The 17,724-nt window shown below is 38.6% G+C and overlaps 1 protein-coding gene and 1 non-coding gene across 2 annotated transcripts; one reads left to right on the top strand and one right to left on the bottom strand.

The window, feature by feature from the left end:
• Positions 1-13,898: 13,898 nt before the first annotated feature.
• TRNAR-ACG (transfer RNA arginine (anticodon ACG)) lies at positions 13,899-13,971 on the bottom strand. The gene has a single exon. It is a non-coding gene; the product is annotated as a tRNA-Arg (tRNA).
• On the top strand, positions 13,916-17,634 carry LOC115712661 (uncharacterized). The gene is made up of 8 exons (XM_030640980.2): positions 13,916-14,537; positions 15,039-15,571; positions 15,685-15,757; positions 16,163-16,243; positions 16,326-16,389; positions 16,511-16,598; positions 16,787-16,871; positions 17,204-17,634. Exons 1-8 carry the CDS (start codon positions 14,412-14,414, stop codon positions 17,285-17,287), a joined length of 1,134 nt encoding a protein of 377 aa, XP_030496840.1. The 5' UTR covers positions 13,916-14,411; the 3' UTR covers positions 17,288-17,634.
• Positions 17,635-17,724: the final 90 nt, after the last annotated feature.

Genomic DNA, 17,724 nt, shown 5'->3' with positions numbered 1-17,724 from the left:
TAATCAGATTTACTTATTAATAAAGATCAGAAATAACATTTTATGTTGCATGGTTCACATGATTTATTTCATGATTATATGTATATAATGTATGAATTCTTTTTAAGTCCAGAACATATGAGTTGATTAAAGATTATAGTGTTGTCAGCACAGTGGAATATAATCTTTATTATATGTTCAAAAGTTTATTCCCTGATTTGTCAGAACACTGGATTTAGACTGACATGGTATAATTAGCGATAGGTATTCTTACACCTTGGAAAAGTGTTATGTCCTTTCCAGGACATTGGCAAAGTTTACCAGTATCGGATGTATGGAGTATACATCGGAAGGGACCGATATTGAACTTTGATTAGATATGTTAAAATTTACCGTAATATCTGTTCAATTCAATATGACCTGTTGATCCTAGATCACATGATCGAAATCCTGATATGGTTAGGCTCAATCTCAAGAGTGTTATTCGTGTTCTTTGATTTGTTAGTTAAGCCTAATTTATGGTCAGGGCAATACATACATTTTGGGAACACGGTAGTGCAATTGAGTGGGAGCGCTAACATAAATATGGAATCTATAGCTTCTATTTGGCAAATAGAAGTAAAGGATGATTTCCTTCGAGCTTAACCAAACGAAGATAAATGGTGGAGATCTCATTTCACTTAGTTGAAATATCATTTATACAGGGTTAAGTGTTTTAAGGATAAAATACATTGTAGGGTGTTAGGGTAATTTAATCCCTTTACAGTGTAAATCATCTATATAGAGGATCATTGATCACATTAGGGTTATAACAATGGATAACTAATGACGTGTCTATATCGTGGAACATATAGAGCGTTTCTATATGACTGAGAGTGCAATTCCAAGTTCTAAGTGTGGATTCAATGAGGAATTAATAAGTTAGGGAATTTACTTGGTAAATTCGGTTCGACTTATTGGAAGCTTGGTTATATAGACCCATGGTCCCCATACTAGTTGAGACCATACTGCTTGTAAGACTCAGTTAATTGATTTTAATTAATCAATTATAATTCTAAAAGTTAGACTATGTCTACTTTATGAATTCTCACAGTTTAAGGATGAAATCGTAAAGAAAAGGGTTTCTAGGTTTAATTATTAATTAAGAGACTTTGTATGTCTAATTAATAATTATTTTAAATGACAATATTATTTAATAATCTATTTTAGTTATTAAATAATTAGTTTTGGCATTTAAATGATTAGAATTGGAAAAATGGTATTTTTGGAGAAATTGAAATAAAATTGAGGAAACTGCAAAATCCAAGTGAGGCCCATTTCACCCTATGGCCGGCACCTCTTTGTGTGTTTCCCAATTATTATTTTCAATTTTAATTGTCATGTAATTGCTAATCAAAGCCTAGCAAAAATAGGAAAGTGGTTAATCACACTAAATAAGGCAGTTAATTGATTACACAGTAATTAAGGAAACTGTTTTATTTGGAAAGTTGTGCTCTCCCTTCTCCCTATATAAAGCAACCTTTGTTCTCTTCTCTTGTAAGCCATAAGCCACGAAATTTAAGAGAGAAAAAGAGAGAAAATTTCGAAATCCTTGTGAGATGAGTAGTGCCCACACACATCAAGTGGTATCTTAATCATAGTATGTAAGACTATGGAATTTCTGCATCAAAGAAGGAGAAAAGAAGATCCAGGTTCAGATCTTGGTGATGCTCTGCTACAGAAAGGAATCAAGGGCTAGAGATCTGAACGGAAGGAGTCAAATTATTCCGCTGCACCCACTATAAGGTTTTCTAACTTTATATGTGTTTATTTTCATTGTTTTAGAATTTATATTAGGTTGTTAATCCAACATACATGATAGTAAATAGATCCTGGTAAAATAATTTCCAACAGAACGAAGTTAGGAAGGTCCTTCAGGATCTTACTGCGGAGAGGCAGCTTTACCAGGAGGCTGCTGAGCGCCGGGAGGCTGCTGCCAAGGCCAATGAGGAGGAGGCTAAGCGGAGGGAAGCCCAGGCGGAGGGCATGATCCGGGATGAGGCCCTGCGGAGAGACAGGCTGGAGGCCAAGCATCAAGAGGAGTTGAGGGCGGAAGGTGAGGCCGCCGCAAAGGCCAGGCGGGAGCTCCGGGAGGCCAGGGAAGCCTTGGACGAGATGGTTGCCAAGGTGAGGTCCTTAAAGGAAACTCACCAGGAAAACTTAGAGTCCCGGGCCGCCCTAGCCGCGGAGCTGAAGGAGCTCAAGGACTTCAAGGAACAAGCCTCAAAGAAGGCAAAAAGAGCTGAGCTTCTTTCTCCCGTTTCCTACGGCCGGTGCCCTAAGCGCTTTGATGATGGAGTCTTCATGGCTTGGTCTACCAATGACCAAAATATCAAGCTTACCTTCTACCCCAAACCTGAAGAGATGATCGCCAAATTTCGGGAGAAGAAGAAGAAACTTGATGCCATGGTAGAGGCACGCATCAGACCTCGCCTTCCTCCGCGCATTGACTAGGCTGCTCGAGATTAACCCAGTACAACCAGGATTTCACCCACTTCTCTTATTATTATTTTTTATATATATTTGTTTACATACAGCTACTTTGAGACAATACATTTATGTAGCTGTTTTTTATTTAAAGGGGAGACGATTTCTAAGGCCTGTCCCCAGGCCATTTGTATATATTTTGACCTGCCCTTTGGGCTAGGATATTTATATGTGATCTCTTTTGACGCACATATTTCTCTTTTTTGACCTGTCCTTTGGATCAGGATTTTTATACTTATGCTTTTTATTTTTGTGCATACTTTTCTTTTTGACCTGCCTTTTGGGTTAGGATATTTTACTTAGTTTGTTTTCTGTCTGTCCGTGCGGTATACCCTAGTACCCCCCTGAGTGGCATAGAAACTTTGTTTTTAAGGCACTCAGTTTTATTCAACATGTGGAGGAGGTATACATTTAGACGGTACAAACTCTTTAAACAAAGTCTAAGTTACATTTTTGGCTATTGGTAATATTTTCTGAGGTGATCGGCATTCCAGGCTCTTGGCACAATGGTTCCATCCATTCTTTTTAGCTTGTAAGTGCCGGAGCCGATTTCGTCCTCGATTTCATATGGTCCTTCCCAATTTGGCCCAAGTACCCCCACTCCGGGTTCCTGGGTGGCTGGGAAGACTCTTCTTAAGACCATATCCCCAATAGCAAATTTTCTGTTTTTAACCTTAGAGTTAAAATACTTGGTCACCTTCCTTTGATAAGCTGCCATCCGTATTTGAGACTCATCCCGGAGTTCTTCGACTTGATCCAAAGCCTCTTGAAGCAAAGCTTGATTCGTAGCTGGATCGTAAGTCGTTCTCCTGTGGGATGGGAATAAGGTTTCTACCGGGACCATCGCTTCACAACCGTACGCCATTGAAAAAGGCGAGTGACCGGTCGTGGTTCTGGGGGTCGTCCGGTAGGCCCATAACACTCTTGGCAACTCTTCAGGCCAGTTGTTTTTGCAGGCCAGCAGCTTTTTCTTCAGGGTGACCTTTAGGATTTTATTGACTGCTTCCGCTTGACCGTTTGTTTGAGGTCTGGCCACCGCGGAGAAGCTTTTCACTACTCCGTGTTGGTTGCAAAAGTCAGTAAATTCCTCACAATCGAATTGCTTTCCATTGTCAGAGACTATTTTGTGAGGCAAGCCATATCGACACACTATGTTTTTGATAACAAAGTCCAGTGCTTTTTTAGCAGTTATTGTCTTCATGGGCTCAGCCTCCGTCCATTTGGTGAAGTAGTCTACTGCTACTATTGCATACTTTACTCCTCATTTTCCTGTTGGCAGAGACCCAATAAGATCTATTCCCCATACCGCGAAGGGCCAGGGACTAGTCATCAGGGTGATTTCATTTGGAGGAGCTCTCGGTATGTTCGCGAACCTTTGACACGAATCACACTTTTGGACGTAGTCTATGCAATCTTTTTTCATTGTTGGCCATGTCTCAATATTTTCTTTGAGAGACTGGGTCCTCCCGTATGATCTCCACAGAACCCTTCGTGGACCTCTAGCATGATTTGTCTAGCTTCAGGGTCCAATACACACCTTAAATAAGGCATGCTGAGTCCTCTTCGGTAGAGAATTTGATCCATCATTACATAACAATGAGCCTGATACTGAATCTTCCGAGACAGTGCCCTTTCTTGGGGCAACTCACCTTTTGTTATGTATTTTATGATGGGGACCATCCAGCTGGGTTCTTGCCCAACCGTTATCGTGGTCTCTTTTATTTTGATGCTTGGCTCTGCCAAGCGTTCCACTGGTACTACCCCCAGCTCTTCGATTTCGTTATCTGAGGCTAACTTAGCCAGACAGTCCGCGTGAGCGTTCTTTTCCCGGGGGATTCTTTCTATTTTGTAGTCCGCGAACTCGTGGAGTGTTTCCCAAACTATTGTTACGTACGCGGCCATTCGCTCGCCGCGTGTTTGGTATTCTCCAGATACCTGGTTTACAACCAGTTGGGAATCACTATAGACTTCCACTCTTTTGGCTCCTACAGCTTTCGCTAATTTCAGTCCTGCTATTAGGGCTTCATATTCGGCCTCATTGTTTGAAGCTGCGAAGTCAAACCGTAGGGTCGCCTGGAGTCGCAGTCCGGTTGGTGATATCATAGCCACTCCGGCTCCAGAACCGTTTTCATTGGAGGCTCCGTCTACAAATACTCTCCATGTGGGGATTGGCGGTACCGGCGTATTCGCGGTTGCCTCGGCTTCGTTGCATTCAGTAATGAAGTCCGCCAAGGCTTGGCCTGTTATAAAAATTCGGGACATGTAGTGCAAGTCGAATTGACTTAGCTCCATTGCCCACTTGAGGAGCCTTCCGGACGCTTCAGGTTTTTGGAGGACTTACCGGAGCGGGTGGTTGGTCAGAATTTTGATCGGATGTGCTTGGAAGTATGGCCTCAACTTCCTTGACACCATCAGGAGGCAAAAAACCAGCTTTTCAATGACTGGGTATCTTGTTTCGGCCCCTATCATGCGCTCGCTGACATAGTACACGGGATGCTGAGTTTTCTCTTCTTCCCAGACTAGGGCAGCGCTGACCGCGTGTTCGGAGACAGCCAAATAAAGAAATAGGTCTTCTCCGAGGACGGGTTTTAATAAGATAGGAGGCTTGGCCATGTGCTCTTTTAGCTTTTTGAATGCCTCCTCGCACTCATCTGACCATTCGAACTTTTGGCACTTCTTTAACACGTTGAAGAAGGGTATGCACTTGTCCGTGGACCGTGAGATGAAGCGGCTTAAAGCAGCTACCTTTCCAGTCAGGCTCTGCACATCTTTATGCTTTTTGGGGGATGGCATGCTTAGGAGAGCCTGGATTTTTTCCGGATTTGCCTCAATCCCTCTTTGACTGACGATGAAGCCCAGAAACTTTCCTGATTTGACCCCAAAGGTGCATTTCTTTGGGTTGAGCTTCATGCCGTATCTCCGGACCACTTCGAAGCATTCTTCCAAGTCGCTTGCATGGCTGTTGCATGCCTTGGATTTGACGAGTATGTCGTCTACATAAACCTCCATATTTCGCCCTAAGAGGCCTTTAAACATCCGGTTAACCATTCTCTGATAGGTTGCTCCGGCGTTTTTCAGTCCGAAGGGCATGACTAAGTAACAGTATACCCCCTTATCGGTCCTGAAGCTAGTGCACTCCTGGTCTGCCGTATGCATTTTTATTTGGTTGTACCCAGCATAGGCGTCCATGAAGGATAGCAGTTTGAATCCAGAAGTGGCATCTACCATCTGGTCAATCCTGGGCAGCGGGAAGCAGTCATTTGGACAAGCTTTGTTTAGATCTGTGAAATCTATACAAACTCGCCAAGTTCCGTTCGGCTTGGGCACTAGAACCGGATTGGCCAGCCACTCTGGATAGTATACGTCGCGGATCATGCCGTTAGTCAAAAGCTTGTCCACCTCTTTCTCCAGAGCTTCGGCTTTCACCGAGTCGAGCGGGCGTCGCTTTTGCTGGACGGGGGGCATGTCCGGATTGACGTTGAGTACGTGGGTGATGACATGAGGGCTTATGCCAGTCATGTCTTCTTGGCGCCATGCAAAGATGTCGATGGCGCCCTTCAGTGTTTTTATTATTTTTTCTTTTTCCTCCGGATCTAGGTTCTTCCCTAGCCGGAGTACTTTGGTGGAGTCGAGGTCGCACACTGATACTTCCTCGACGTCCTCCATTGGTTCCACAATTCTTTCAGACCCCACACGGGAGTCTAACTCATCCTCTTCAGCCTCTTCTGGCTCAGCTGACTCCCGGACCATTAGCACGGGCAGGTGGGTTGCGACAATGTAACATTGTCTTGCTTCCCCCTGGTTTCCCCTCACCGTTCCGATTCTGGCCTCCCGGGTTGGGAACTTCAGGCACAGGTGCCGAATCGAGGTGACTGCGCCAAAGTCTACCAGGGCCGGTCGGCTGAGGATCGCGTTGTAGGCTGTCGGACAGTCCACCACTACGAAAGTGCAGTATTTAAATGTGCTTTGGGGGGTGTCCGGGCACAAGGTGACTGGGAGCCTTACTTTTCCCATTGGGATAAGTGTCGTCCCGTTAAACCCTGTGAGCTGGGACCCACTAGGTGAGAGGTCTTGGTCCGTCAAGCCTATCGCGGTGAAGGCATCCTTGAAGAGTAGGTTCACGGAACTTCCATTGTCAATTAAGACTCTGGCCACCACTTTATTCGCAATGGGGGTCTCTATGACCAATGGGTCATGATGAGGGAAGCGCACTGTCTTGGCGTCTTCTTCCGTGAACGTGATGGGTTGGACCATCAACCAGGGCCTTTGAGCTGGGAATTGAGTAACTTCCCAAACCTCACTGTGTTTTGCGGCCCCTGCGTATCGCTCAAGCTCCTTGCGAGTAGTTCCTCCGATATGGGGACCTCCGGAGATCATGGCTACCCTTCCATTAGGCCGGGGCGGCAGACCGGGGATGTGCGGGGCGTCGCCCGTGGGAGCAGCTGGAGCCAATGCTCCGGCTGTACCCCCCGGTGTTCCCTGAGGCATACCCGCAGTCGCCTGGCCCGGATTGAGGTGGGGCAACCTATTTTTGATCCACTCGTAGAGGTGGCCTAATCGGATGAGATTTTCAATCTCGTCCTTGAGATTTTTACACTCATTGGTGCTATGACCGATGTCGTTGTGGTACTCGCATCTCTTGCTCGGATCTCTCCGGGAACTATCTTTGTACAACGGTTGTGGTCTCCGGTAGTGTGTATTTTGCCTAGTAGCAAAGTACACACGTTCTTGGGAGTCCGACAGCTCCGTGTATTGAGTATACTGGGGGGTGTACCCCCTTTTCTGGCGCTTTTCTCCCGTCCGGGTGCTGCCCTTGGAGGACCTTTTACTCCTCGAACCCTGGGAAGGGCCTGCCAGACTAGCAGCCGGAGCAGAGTGTGAAGGAGCTTGTCCATTCACTCCGGACGGGTTGCCAAAATGGGATGATGCTGGTGCCAAGGCTTGGCCCTGGCTATATCCGGGGGTAGCAGAAAATTGTATGCCACTTGCTTGTGGAGTGGCGGTCGGGGCAGTGCCCGAGGGCGATACTCCGGGCATGTACCCTGCTATCCCGGTGGGATAGTATCCTTCGTAAGCCACGATTTGGGCTTCTTCGAGGTTGATATATTTTTGGACTCTCTTCTGGAAGTCCTGAAGGCTAGCAGCTCCTTCTTGCTGTAGTTCATTCCAGAAAGGAGTCCCAGTGCGGATGCCTGCTTGGAGAAGTGCAAGCTGTTGTCCGTCGTCAACTTTCTTGGTTTTCGAGGCTTCCTCTCGGAACCTCTTTATATAATTCTTCAAGGTCTCGGTGGGCAGTTGCTTGATATTAGTCAAGGCACTGACCTCCAGATTGACCTTTCTTGCGGCGACAAACTGTCTTCGGAAGTTGGTCTGTAGTTTGTTCCAACAGCCCACGGATCCTGGTTCCAGTTTTTTGAACCATTCCTCCGCGGACCCACTTAGGGTAAGTGGGAAGCACAGACATTTGGCGTCATTGCTGACCCTCATGACCGTCATGACACGGTTGAACCGTGACAAGTGGTCGCTAGGATCGGAGTTCCCGGTATATGCTGCCATTTCGTGCATCTTGAAGTTCTTAGGGAGCTCCGCCTCTAAGATGTGCTTAGCACATGGCTCCCGATCCTTGCAGTCTGAGTCGGAGTCATCTCCTTTCTGTCTCCGGGAGACTCGGGCAATGTCTTTTCGAAGTATGGCGAGTTCCGCCATAATTCCTTCATTTAACGTACCCGTGGAGACCGTGGGTCCGTATCTTTTTTGGTCAAGGTGATCTCGGAGATCACCTTGGTTCCCATTGATTTGATTTCTCAGATCAACGGGAGGACACCTCTGTCTTCTTCTCCCTCTACCCCCGGGCTCTTGGTGCACGGAAACGCTTTTTCGGTCCTCTCGATCCTAAGGGCCAAAGCTCCCTTTTTGGGGCTTGCCCCTCTGCGGACCTTTCCCTTTAGGGAAATCTGAGCGGACCTTTCGCGGATCCTGCGCCTTTTTCTTTCGCCCTGGGGTAGAGGTAGGGTTTTTTGTTTGGTTCCCTTCAGCAGGGTACCTTATAGGGCTAGGCTCCCTAGATTTCTGCTGTTGGGAACTAGGCGAAGACGTCGCTGGCTCCTTGTCAAGTCCAGCGGTCATTGCCTTGGGGTGCACGTGAATGCCAGCTGCCTCCATGGCTTTTTGCATGGCCAGCATTACTTCTTGCATTTTCTGGTTTTGCGCTTTCTGAGCTTCGATCTCGGCTTCGTGATCGATAGCTTTTTGTCTAAGAAGCACCAGTTTCGAGTAACTACCTTCGTCGTAGGCATACTCATCGAGGTTTCCCTCGTAGTCATCATCGGGGATTATTTCCTCTTCCTCGGACCCCTCTTCTGCTCTTGAGGTTACATCTTCCTCATTCGGGTCTTGAGCGTCTTCAAGAGGGCGAGGCTGACGAGTACTTCTAGTCTCCACCATGTTTGTGAAGTCAAGTGTTCGTTTATAGTGGCTTTCTTCAGCTCTCAATGAAAGCACCAAAATGTTGACCGAGATTTTCGGCAACTAATAAAATATTATAAAATTACTGAGCTGTAAGAAAGTGAGAGAAGGATTTTTACGTGGTTGGGGCGTTAATGAGCCTTAGTCCACGAGTCTTTTTTATTTATGGATGTCTTTAATACAGAGAATATACTTGGGAGAGATTCTCCCTTATAAATACAGAGAATGTTCTTGGTGAGTATTTACTCTACTTGCTCATATGCAGCCCAAGATTCTCGATCCCATTTAATGAGCTTTGAGGGGGTATTTATAGTGTTTTTGGTGGGGTAATCCCTAGAATTGTCCTTACAAGTGTATCTGTAAGTATCCATAAAGTTGGGTATTCCCAATGAATATATCATGAGTAATGCATGGTCAAATCCCTAGGTGCTGTAGGGTTTTTATATGGAATGTCATTTTTGTCTTTTGATTGACGTGACTCTTCACAGTGTAGCCGTCGCTAGACTTAAATGATCATTACTGTGCCGCTGCTGGTTGGAGGTTGTGCCGTCAGACTTTATTGCGTGTAGCAGTCCCAACACGCTTCCTCCCATGCGGCATTTAATGCGACTTGATTGCTCAAGAGAAACCTGACACCTCGCGGAGATGCCTTAGCGCTATTCGAGTCTCCGGGGGCACACGAGGTTCCATGTGCCTTCTCCGGGGACTACGTCCCGGACGTTACCTTATGGCATAAACACTTAGCAGATATTGCGATTTGCTTGATCCACGTGTCTGTATCTGGTTGGTCCACGTATATTGGGCAAAATCAGGGGCAACAGTTACTTTTTATAAAATAATCTACTTTAAAATAAAAATATCTCACATGTATATCTTTTAATTTTTAAATTGGTTACCTTTAAAATTATATGTTTATTTGTGTATTATATTATGTTATTTAAAATACTTTTAAGTTACTTTATTTTTTTTTTTTTATGTAACGACATTTATGTTACCTTAATTTTATTTAAGGAACTAGTGCACGTATAAGTTTTATAAATTAATTTAAATTCATTACAAATAATGCATATTTTTAAGACTTTTTTTTAATTAATTTTAGTTTTAGATTAAGTTTAGGGAAATTACCTCATATACTATTTTTTAACTTTTTTTTTTTTTTTTAAATTTACGGTTTGGGTTTCTAAAGTTGTTTCTCCGGTGGTTTCTATGTGGGTTGCTATACGGATTTTAGTTGCGATTTAGGTTGCTCTGTTAGTTGCAATAGGGGTTTCTACGTAGAATTCCGTAAAAATGGAAAAACCCCTTAATTTTATTTATCTCATATAAATTTTAGTTACATTTCAATTATATTTATTCTTATTATTTATTATACTTTATGTTTCGTTTTTTAGTAACATTTATGCTATTTTCAAACATATTTAATAAATCAAAATAAACGAATAAGTTACAATAAATAAAGTGCTTGCTAGTTAAATATATATTATATATATATATATTATAGTATTTGTTTTAGTAATTAGTTATTTCAAAATAATATTTTAGTATTTTGCTTTGCAAATTATGTTATAGTATCTTAATATTATTAAGATACATTTTTAGTAACCTTTAGTTTTATTGTAGAAACTAATTACAAAATGGGGAATTATCTCATATACTATTTTTTAACTTTTTTACTTCTTTCAAATTTATGGTTTAGGTTGTTTCGGTAATTCCTCCAGTAGTTTTTATGTGGGTTGCTATGTAGATTTTGGTTGTGATTTAAGTTGTTTCATTAGTTACTATGTGGTTTGCTAAGTGAATTTCCGTAGAAATACAAAAAAAAATTATTTTGAAGTGTAAAAAAAAAAAAAAAAACTCTTTACAAAATTTTCTTTCACACATAATATAATCCGATGGTTTTGAAAAAAAAAAAAATAGAGTAATTTTTTTAAAAAATATATATATAATTCAATGGTAACTAATCAGTATATAATAGTTTTATCTGTAACTTTATGGTTTTTTTTTTATTTCGAAAACTGTAAAAATATATATTTTTCATATTTTAAAATGATCACATTGAAGAATAAATCACAATAATACTATTTTAAAGTTTATTCGAGTAGTGATTTGATTAGAAAATAATTTTTAAAATTAAACAAAGTAAAAATAATATAGGGTGATTATACAATGCACCCCTTTAAAAGGGATGTACTGATGCACCCTCTACTTATTTCGGCATCCAAAAAAAAATTTTAGTCTAATTTTTTTTCATATTCGTGTACGTTATAGCTATTTAAGATATCTTACAAAATTTTGAGAAATTCAGAAAAATTTACAGTATAGAAAGTAATATTCAAACAGGTTATTTTATATGCGTTAAAATAAAATAGTCACACGTGCAACACACTGTTTGAACCTTGTTTTCGGCGTGTTAAACTTTTCCGAATTTTTTAAATTTTGCAAGATGTCTTAAATAACTATAATGTACATTACTATAAAAAAAATTGACTAAAATTTATTTAAGATACTAAAAGATATAGAGATGTATCGGTACATTTTAGAATTTTCGAATAATACATATCTATGTATATAAATAAATAAAAAAGAAAGAAATTCAGCCAAAAAAAAATTAAAAAGAAAGACGCTCAAACAAAAAAAAAAACAAAACAAAATAAAAAAAAAGTTTTTAGATTTTCGTGAAAACTTTATATTTACAAAAAAGAAAAATAAAATGTAATTAATGAAGCTATTTGTTGGATGCAGGTGGTGCACGAGCGCCTGGGTGAATTGATTTTGTTGACCAATTGACAATTGGTCGGCATTCATAATGGGGAGGACGGTACTTTGTGTTGCTATGTCAAATTAACGTTATAATTGTAATTAATTTACCTATAATGTATATTAATGAAAAAATCCCAATAATATATGAAAAGACATTGAATAATATTTTTTTAGAAGAATGCTATTATCCACCTCTAGGGCCAGCTAACATTGTTTGGGCTAGGCCGTAAATTTTGGACCATTTCAAATAAAATTTGGTGATTTTGAAAAATATTAAAGATAGTGTATATCTTTACAAAATAGAAAAACGAAAAATTATAAAGTATATTAGATGATTGCAGATTGAATATAAACAATATATTTGTAGTTTTAGAAAGATAATAAAGTATAGAAGAAAATAACAAAAAGTATAAATGTAGAAAATACTGTGTGTTAGTAAAAAATGGAAAAAATGATATAAATTGCTATTTTTTGTAATAATTTTGCATTTAATTTTTTATATATTTTTACGATTTTCTATAAAAAAATATAAGAAAATAACAAAAAAAAATGACAATAACTAAAAAAAATAACATCAAAATAATATAACAAATAACAAAAATTCAACAACAAAATAACAAGAGTACAATATAAAAATACATAAAAAACCGTATTGTATGTAAATAAATTTTAAAAACCTTAAAAATATTTTAAATTTAGCAATCATATTATTGTAATTTTTTTTGTTATTTCTGTTTTTTTAAAAATAATCCAAAAAAAAAGTTATTTAGGGTAAATTTAGGGGATTATTTCACAAAAACATAAAAACAACAAAAAAATTACAAAAATATAGTGCATGTTTGGCATCATAACTAAAAAACTGTTTTTTGTTTTTAAAAATTGAAAATTGAAACAATTTAGCTTGGTTGGCTGTGTTTTTTGAAAACAGTTTTCAGAAAACAAAGTTACAAAAAACAAGAATTTTGAAAACAACAAAAGGTTGTTTTCTGTTTTAAAAACCAATTCACTATTGGTCAATATTGTTTTTAAAAAACACTAACCAAACATGACTTATTTTTAAAAGCTTCAAAAACTATTTTTTGTTCTCATTTCTAAAAATAATTTTTTGAAAACAAAAAACAGAAAACACTACCAAACATGCTCATAGTTTCACAGAATTTTAAACATTTTGACGATTTTTTTGATTTTATTTATAGAAAATACGGTCTTTTTATGTTGTAATCTTGTTAATTTGTTGTTGATTTTTTGTTATATGTATGTTATTTTTTGTTGTTATTTTGATATTTTTTTTCATATTAATTTGATGTAGTTTTCTTGTTGATTTTATATTGTTTTCGTGTTATTTTTTGAAAAATCGTATAAATATAAAAAAACATTCTTACAAAGTAATAAATTAAATATTTTACAAAAAATGGTGGCTTATGTAATTATTTTTAAATTTAGTATCTTGTATAAAAGCTCCTCATCCAAAAAAGGTCATGGGGCCAAGCCACTCTACAAACTCTTTCACCGCATCGTTTCTATCGGACCAACTCTTATATGGTGGCTCTACTCGGCTAAGGGAATGGCTTGGGACTATAAAAATTTAGATTTTAAAACTTTGATTCATAAAATCCATATTTTTCTAAAATTTTGAGAAAATTCTTATTTTGGCAAAAACATCCCAAAATATTTAAAAAATCTCTTAAATATAAACATTTGAAGAAACACTAGTCATAAGTAACAAGCAATAGTTAGTTGGTGACAACGAGTATAATTAAAAGGTGAGCTATTCCACATGTTAAGGTTGATGTAATTTGAAACTTGAATTTAAAGTAAACTCATATTGAAATTCAAGAATATATGGACTACGACCTAGGCTTCTAAGCCACTAAGGCTAGTTTAGTGGTGAGGGAGGGATGGAAAAAAGAGAAAGGTCATGGGTTCGAACTTAGGACCTTAAAGCTATTAAGCTATTAACTGATTGTAAAATACCATTACGCTACACTAAAAAAAAAAAATCTAGACTTCTAATTAATAATTCATTAAATAATATTTTTCAGAAGAATGCTATTATCCATCTCTAGAGCTAGCTGACATTGTTTGGGCTGGGCCGTAGATTTTGGACTATTTGGTCCATTTCAAATGAAATTTGGTGATTTTGAAAAAATATTAAAGACAAATGTTACCGACTCAACTGGGGATCGAACCCAGAATCTCTGGTTCCGTAGACCAGCGCCTTATCCATTGGGCCATTGAGTCAATTTGTCTAGCTGTTTACAAGTATTTTATAAGAAAGAATTAAACAAAGAGAAATCTGACTAGCTTTTGGAGCTTCAGTTGGGGTTGGGTGGAACAAGACGACGACCTCAACAAATTTGAAAAGTAAATATTAGCGTCATATACACTCTTCTCTCCCCGGTTCTTCTGCCTTTGGTTTGGTCCTTCACACAGAACTAACATAGATATAGATGTTTTTGTGCTTTTGTACATAGTTTTCTTCTCTTTCTTCATTTGCCTGAATTGTGGCACAGAATCCAAAATAAATTTTATATCTTTTGAAAAAAAAGCTCAAATAATAGAAAAGAGGAAGTGGGATATTTGGAATCTTGACTAAATGAATTGAAGGATTGGGGATTACGGATAAGTGGTTAGGAGTTCATAATTATCAGGTTTTCTCGCTATATTAATTAATATAAAATATGGGAAGAAAACAATCCATGCGGAGCAAAGCTGCCCACTTTGTATCTGATCTCACCACCGTCTTCCTCAACCCCATTTCGGATAAACCCTCCAAGTCCCAACCCACCTCACCTTCTCCGGTTTCTGTAAGTATATTTTTCTCTTTTCTTCTCTCTTTTGACCTGCGGAGCTTTTTCGGCTTTCATTAAGTTTCTTCATTGGTTTTTGATCATTTACCGGCGATCAATGAAGTTGATTATACGGACACATATTTAATCTGTCCGTTTTTGTTTTGGCTCTATGTATTTGTGATGATAATTTGATTATTAGGATGGGTTATGGGGATGGTTAGTTTGCTAGAGTTTAAATTCAATGTGAAATATTTATATATATTTATATATATATATATATATATATATATTTATGTACCTAAAATTCATGAATAATGGAGAACCTTATATCTGATAAAGCTTCCAAGATTAGCTTGCGCTATTGATAATTTACTTTATTTAGGATGAAATGTGGAAGCATTTTGGTCGTAAATGGGAAAAAAAACACCCTTGATATCCTTATACATATCAAATGAAGACCTTCTCCAGATCAAACACCCTTGTTCCAGCTTTTAACAATGTATGATGTTTTATCAGGTAGATGAGACTGAGTCGAAAAGAAATCAAGTTGAGTCAATTGGTGAAGAGGGTTCTGAAGATGTAGGTGTTGGTCCAGATACTTCTTCCTTCTCTGCATTTCTTTACTCGCTTTTGTCATCTCCGAAGTCTGGAGATAATCCAAACTTAGATGAAAAGGTTGATGAGAAAGTGGAGCAGGCCAATCCCCCACCTAACTCTGCAATGAAAGAAAATAGTGGAAGGAGAAGTCTATTTTCCAAGGGAAAACAAACTCTTGGAAGGGTTGTTAGCCAAGCTGCTAGAATTAGTGGGTATCGAAATCAGGATCGCAGGGGTGATTCTAACTTGAGAATTGATGGTAACAATAATGCTAATAATGATAACTCTGGAGTGGAGATGAGACCTATCCAAAAAGTGAATGAGCCAGAATCTTCGGGTGACTTTCCAGGTGTTTCTGAACCTTCATTACTTCTTTCGGAGAATACAAGAACTGCTCTCTATGCTTCACTTCCACCACTTGTTCAAGGACGGAAATGGATATTATTATACAGGTTAAAAAGATGAGAAGTTTTTCTTTTGAGTAATATGTTTTTGAAAGTTCCATTAAACTGCTGGTGTTTCTGATTTTGCTTTTGTCTCTAAATCTCTTTATTGTTCTGTGTAGCACATGGAGGCATGGAATTTCACTTTCAACACTATACAGAAGGAGCATGATTTGGCCTGGCCTCAGTTTACTGGTAAAAGTTTGTTTTCTATCAAGACTTTTACTTGGCAGTGGCATAAGCACTTCATTTTGAAAATCTATGGCGAAACTTTCTCAGAGCTTTCTGTTGAAAAATAATCAATTGTTTAGATTATGGTACAGCCCTTTATACTGCCTAAGAGCATCTGTAGTGTAGCGATGCTATAGTATTTTATAAATAGAAAATGCTGCTATGGTGGTGTGCTAACTAAATTTGATACATGTTCAAAGTTGTATCAAATTTGTCATAATAATAAATGAGCTTTATAATAACAATACTGACATTGTAGAATAGAAAAATGAAAAAACAATAGAAAAGAAGTTTTTTTTTTTATTATTTTAACTACAAATTTATGTATGTATGCTGAAGATGACTGCTTTATGACTCAAATAATCTCAGGTTGTTGGAGATCGTAAAGGTGCAGTTTTTGGTGGCTTGGTCGAGGCACCCTTAAACCCAACCAACAAGAAAAAATATCAGGTAATACTGAAAGATGTACTTTCTTCAAGCTCGTTCAGTGACTCTTTTCTTTTCTCTGTAAGTGACTTTGAATTATGAACAGGGATCAAACACGACTTTTGTTTTCACAGATAGACCTGGTCATCCTGTTATCTTTCACCCTACAGGTATCTGTATTTCAGAAAATAGTAGAGAACTGCAAAATGTTACGAAATCCCTACATAGATTCTACTTGCTATTTTAGACATTTATTTCTTTGAGAGAGAACTAATTGCAGTAAACAAACAGGTGCGAATCGCTATTTCACTTTGTGCTCCCTTGACTTTTTAGCAATTGGCGGGGGTGGTCACTTTGCACTATACTTGGACAATGATCTGTAAGTAGTTTCCGCCTCCTATATTCTATTATTCAGAAATAAAGAACAAAAAATAAGAGAGTATGTACTCCTCATTTCTTTAAACCTTCTATTGAAGATTAAAATTTGGTGAATGGTGAATTGCAGATGTAATTTCATTGTCTTTTCAATGCTTTTTTTATTTATTTATGTTAAATTATTTATGTTAGATTAAACGGATCAAGCTCAGTCTCGGAAACCTATGGGAACCCTTGTCTTGCACACTCAGAGGACTTTGAAGTAAAAGAAATTGAGGTGGGTGCAAAGCTTACTATCTCTTTCACATATGATTAGTCATCTGCACGCTAAGTTTAAGCACATCGACACATTCAGATAGGTGCAAGCATGAACTATAAAAATATATATATATTTTCATTGGCACACTTGGTTCCTAATTGAGCCTCAATACCAAGAGGTCTCAGGTTGGAACTTGGGTCTCACTCTCATCCTTTTCCCAACCTAGTGGCTCACACACTGCACGCCCTATATGATTCTGTAGAACATCACATGAACTCTGTAAAGTTTTATAATGTCTCATAAAGGCTTTGAATGAAAAATGTCTTCAAGTTCTTCCCATTGCAATGCAGCTGTGGGGTTTTGTGTATCCATCAAAGTACGATGAGGTAGTTGCCATGAGCCATATGGAAGCACCTGGTATCTGTCGATGGTGAATGCTCTCAGACAAGGTTAAGGAACTGGCTGCCGAAACCTTATTATTGGTGGTTAATGCTCGGTGATGCTGACCCAACTAACGAGTGAAATCACAGGTCTTTTTTGTACAGATCAACTGTTTGTTGATAATGTCGTGATGTCTTTCTGTTTTTTGCATATAAAGGTCGTTCCCTGTATATATTTTTCAATAAACACATGCTGTTTAGAGAGCAGCCAGTTTTGTGGAATGTATGATACTGTTTTTGTAGTTTTGAACATGTTTGTAATTGTAACCTCTTTAGTCCCCATCTGTTATCAGTTTGATGGCTAAATATCAAAATCAATGCTGATTCAATACTTGATTCGATGTCGTGTTACCTTCTGATAAGATTAAACTACATTTTCTTGCTTCTTGTTTTACAAGCACAAAGGATTTAATGTCTAATGCTAATAGCAA

The sequence above is a fragment of the Cannabis sativa genome, chromosome 4 (assembly GCF_029168945.1).
Source record: "Cannabis sativa cultivar Pink pepper isolate KNU-18-1 chromosome 4, ASM2916894v1, whole genome shotgun sequence".
In the NCBI taxonomy this organism is placed as follows: Eukaryota; Viridiplantae; Streptophyta; class Magnoliopsida; order Rosales; family Cannabaceae; genus Cannabis; species Cannabis sativa.
Note: the sequence above shows the minus strand (reverse complement) of the source record. Positions and strands in the feature narration are given on the sequence as shown.

What these genes read in the sequence shown, in the direction of transcription:
- LOC115712661 (XM_030640980.2), top strand. Translation starts at nt 14,412, where the DNA reads ATGGGAAGAAAACAATCCATGCGGAGCAAAGCTGCCCACTTTGTATCT. An exon ending in CCAACAAGAAAAAATATCAG is followed by an intron (nt 16,244 to 16,325) that starts GTAATACTGAAA and finishes AATTATGAACAG; the next exon opens with GGATCAAACACGACTTTTGT. An exon ending in CTATACTTGGACAATGATCT is followed by an intron (nt 16,599 to 16,786) that starts GTAAGTAGTTTC and finishes TATTTATGTTAG; the next exon opens with ATTAAACGGATCAAGCTCAG.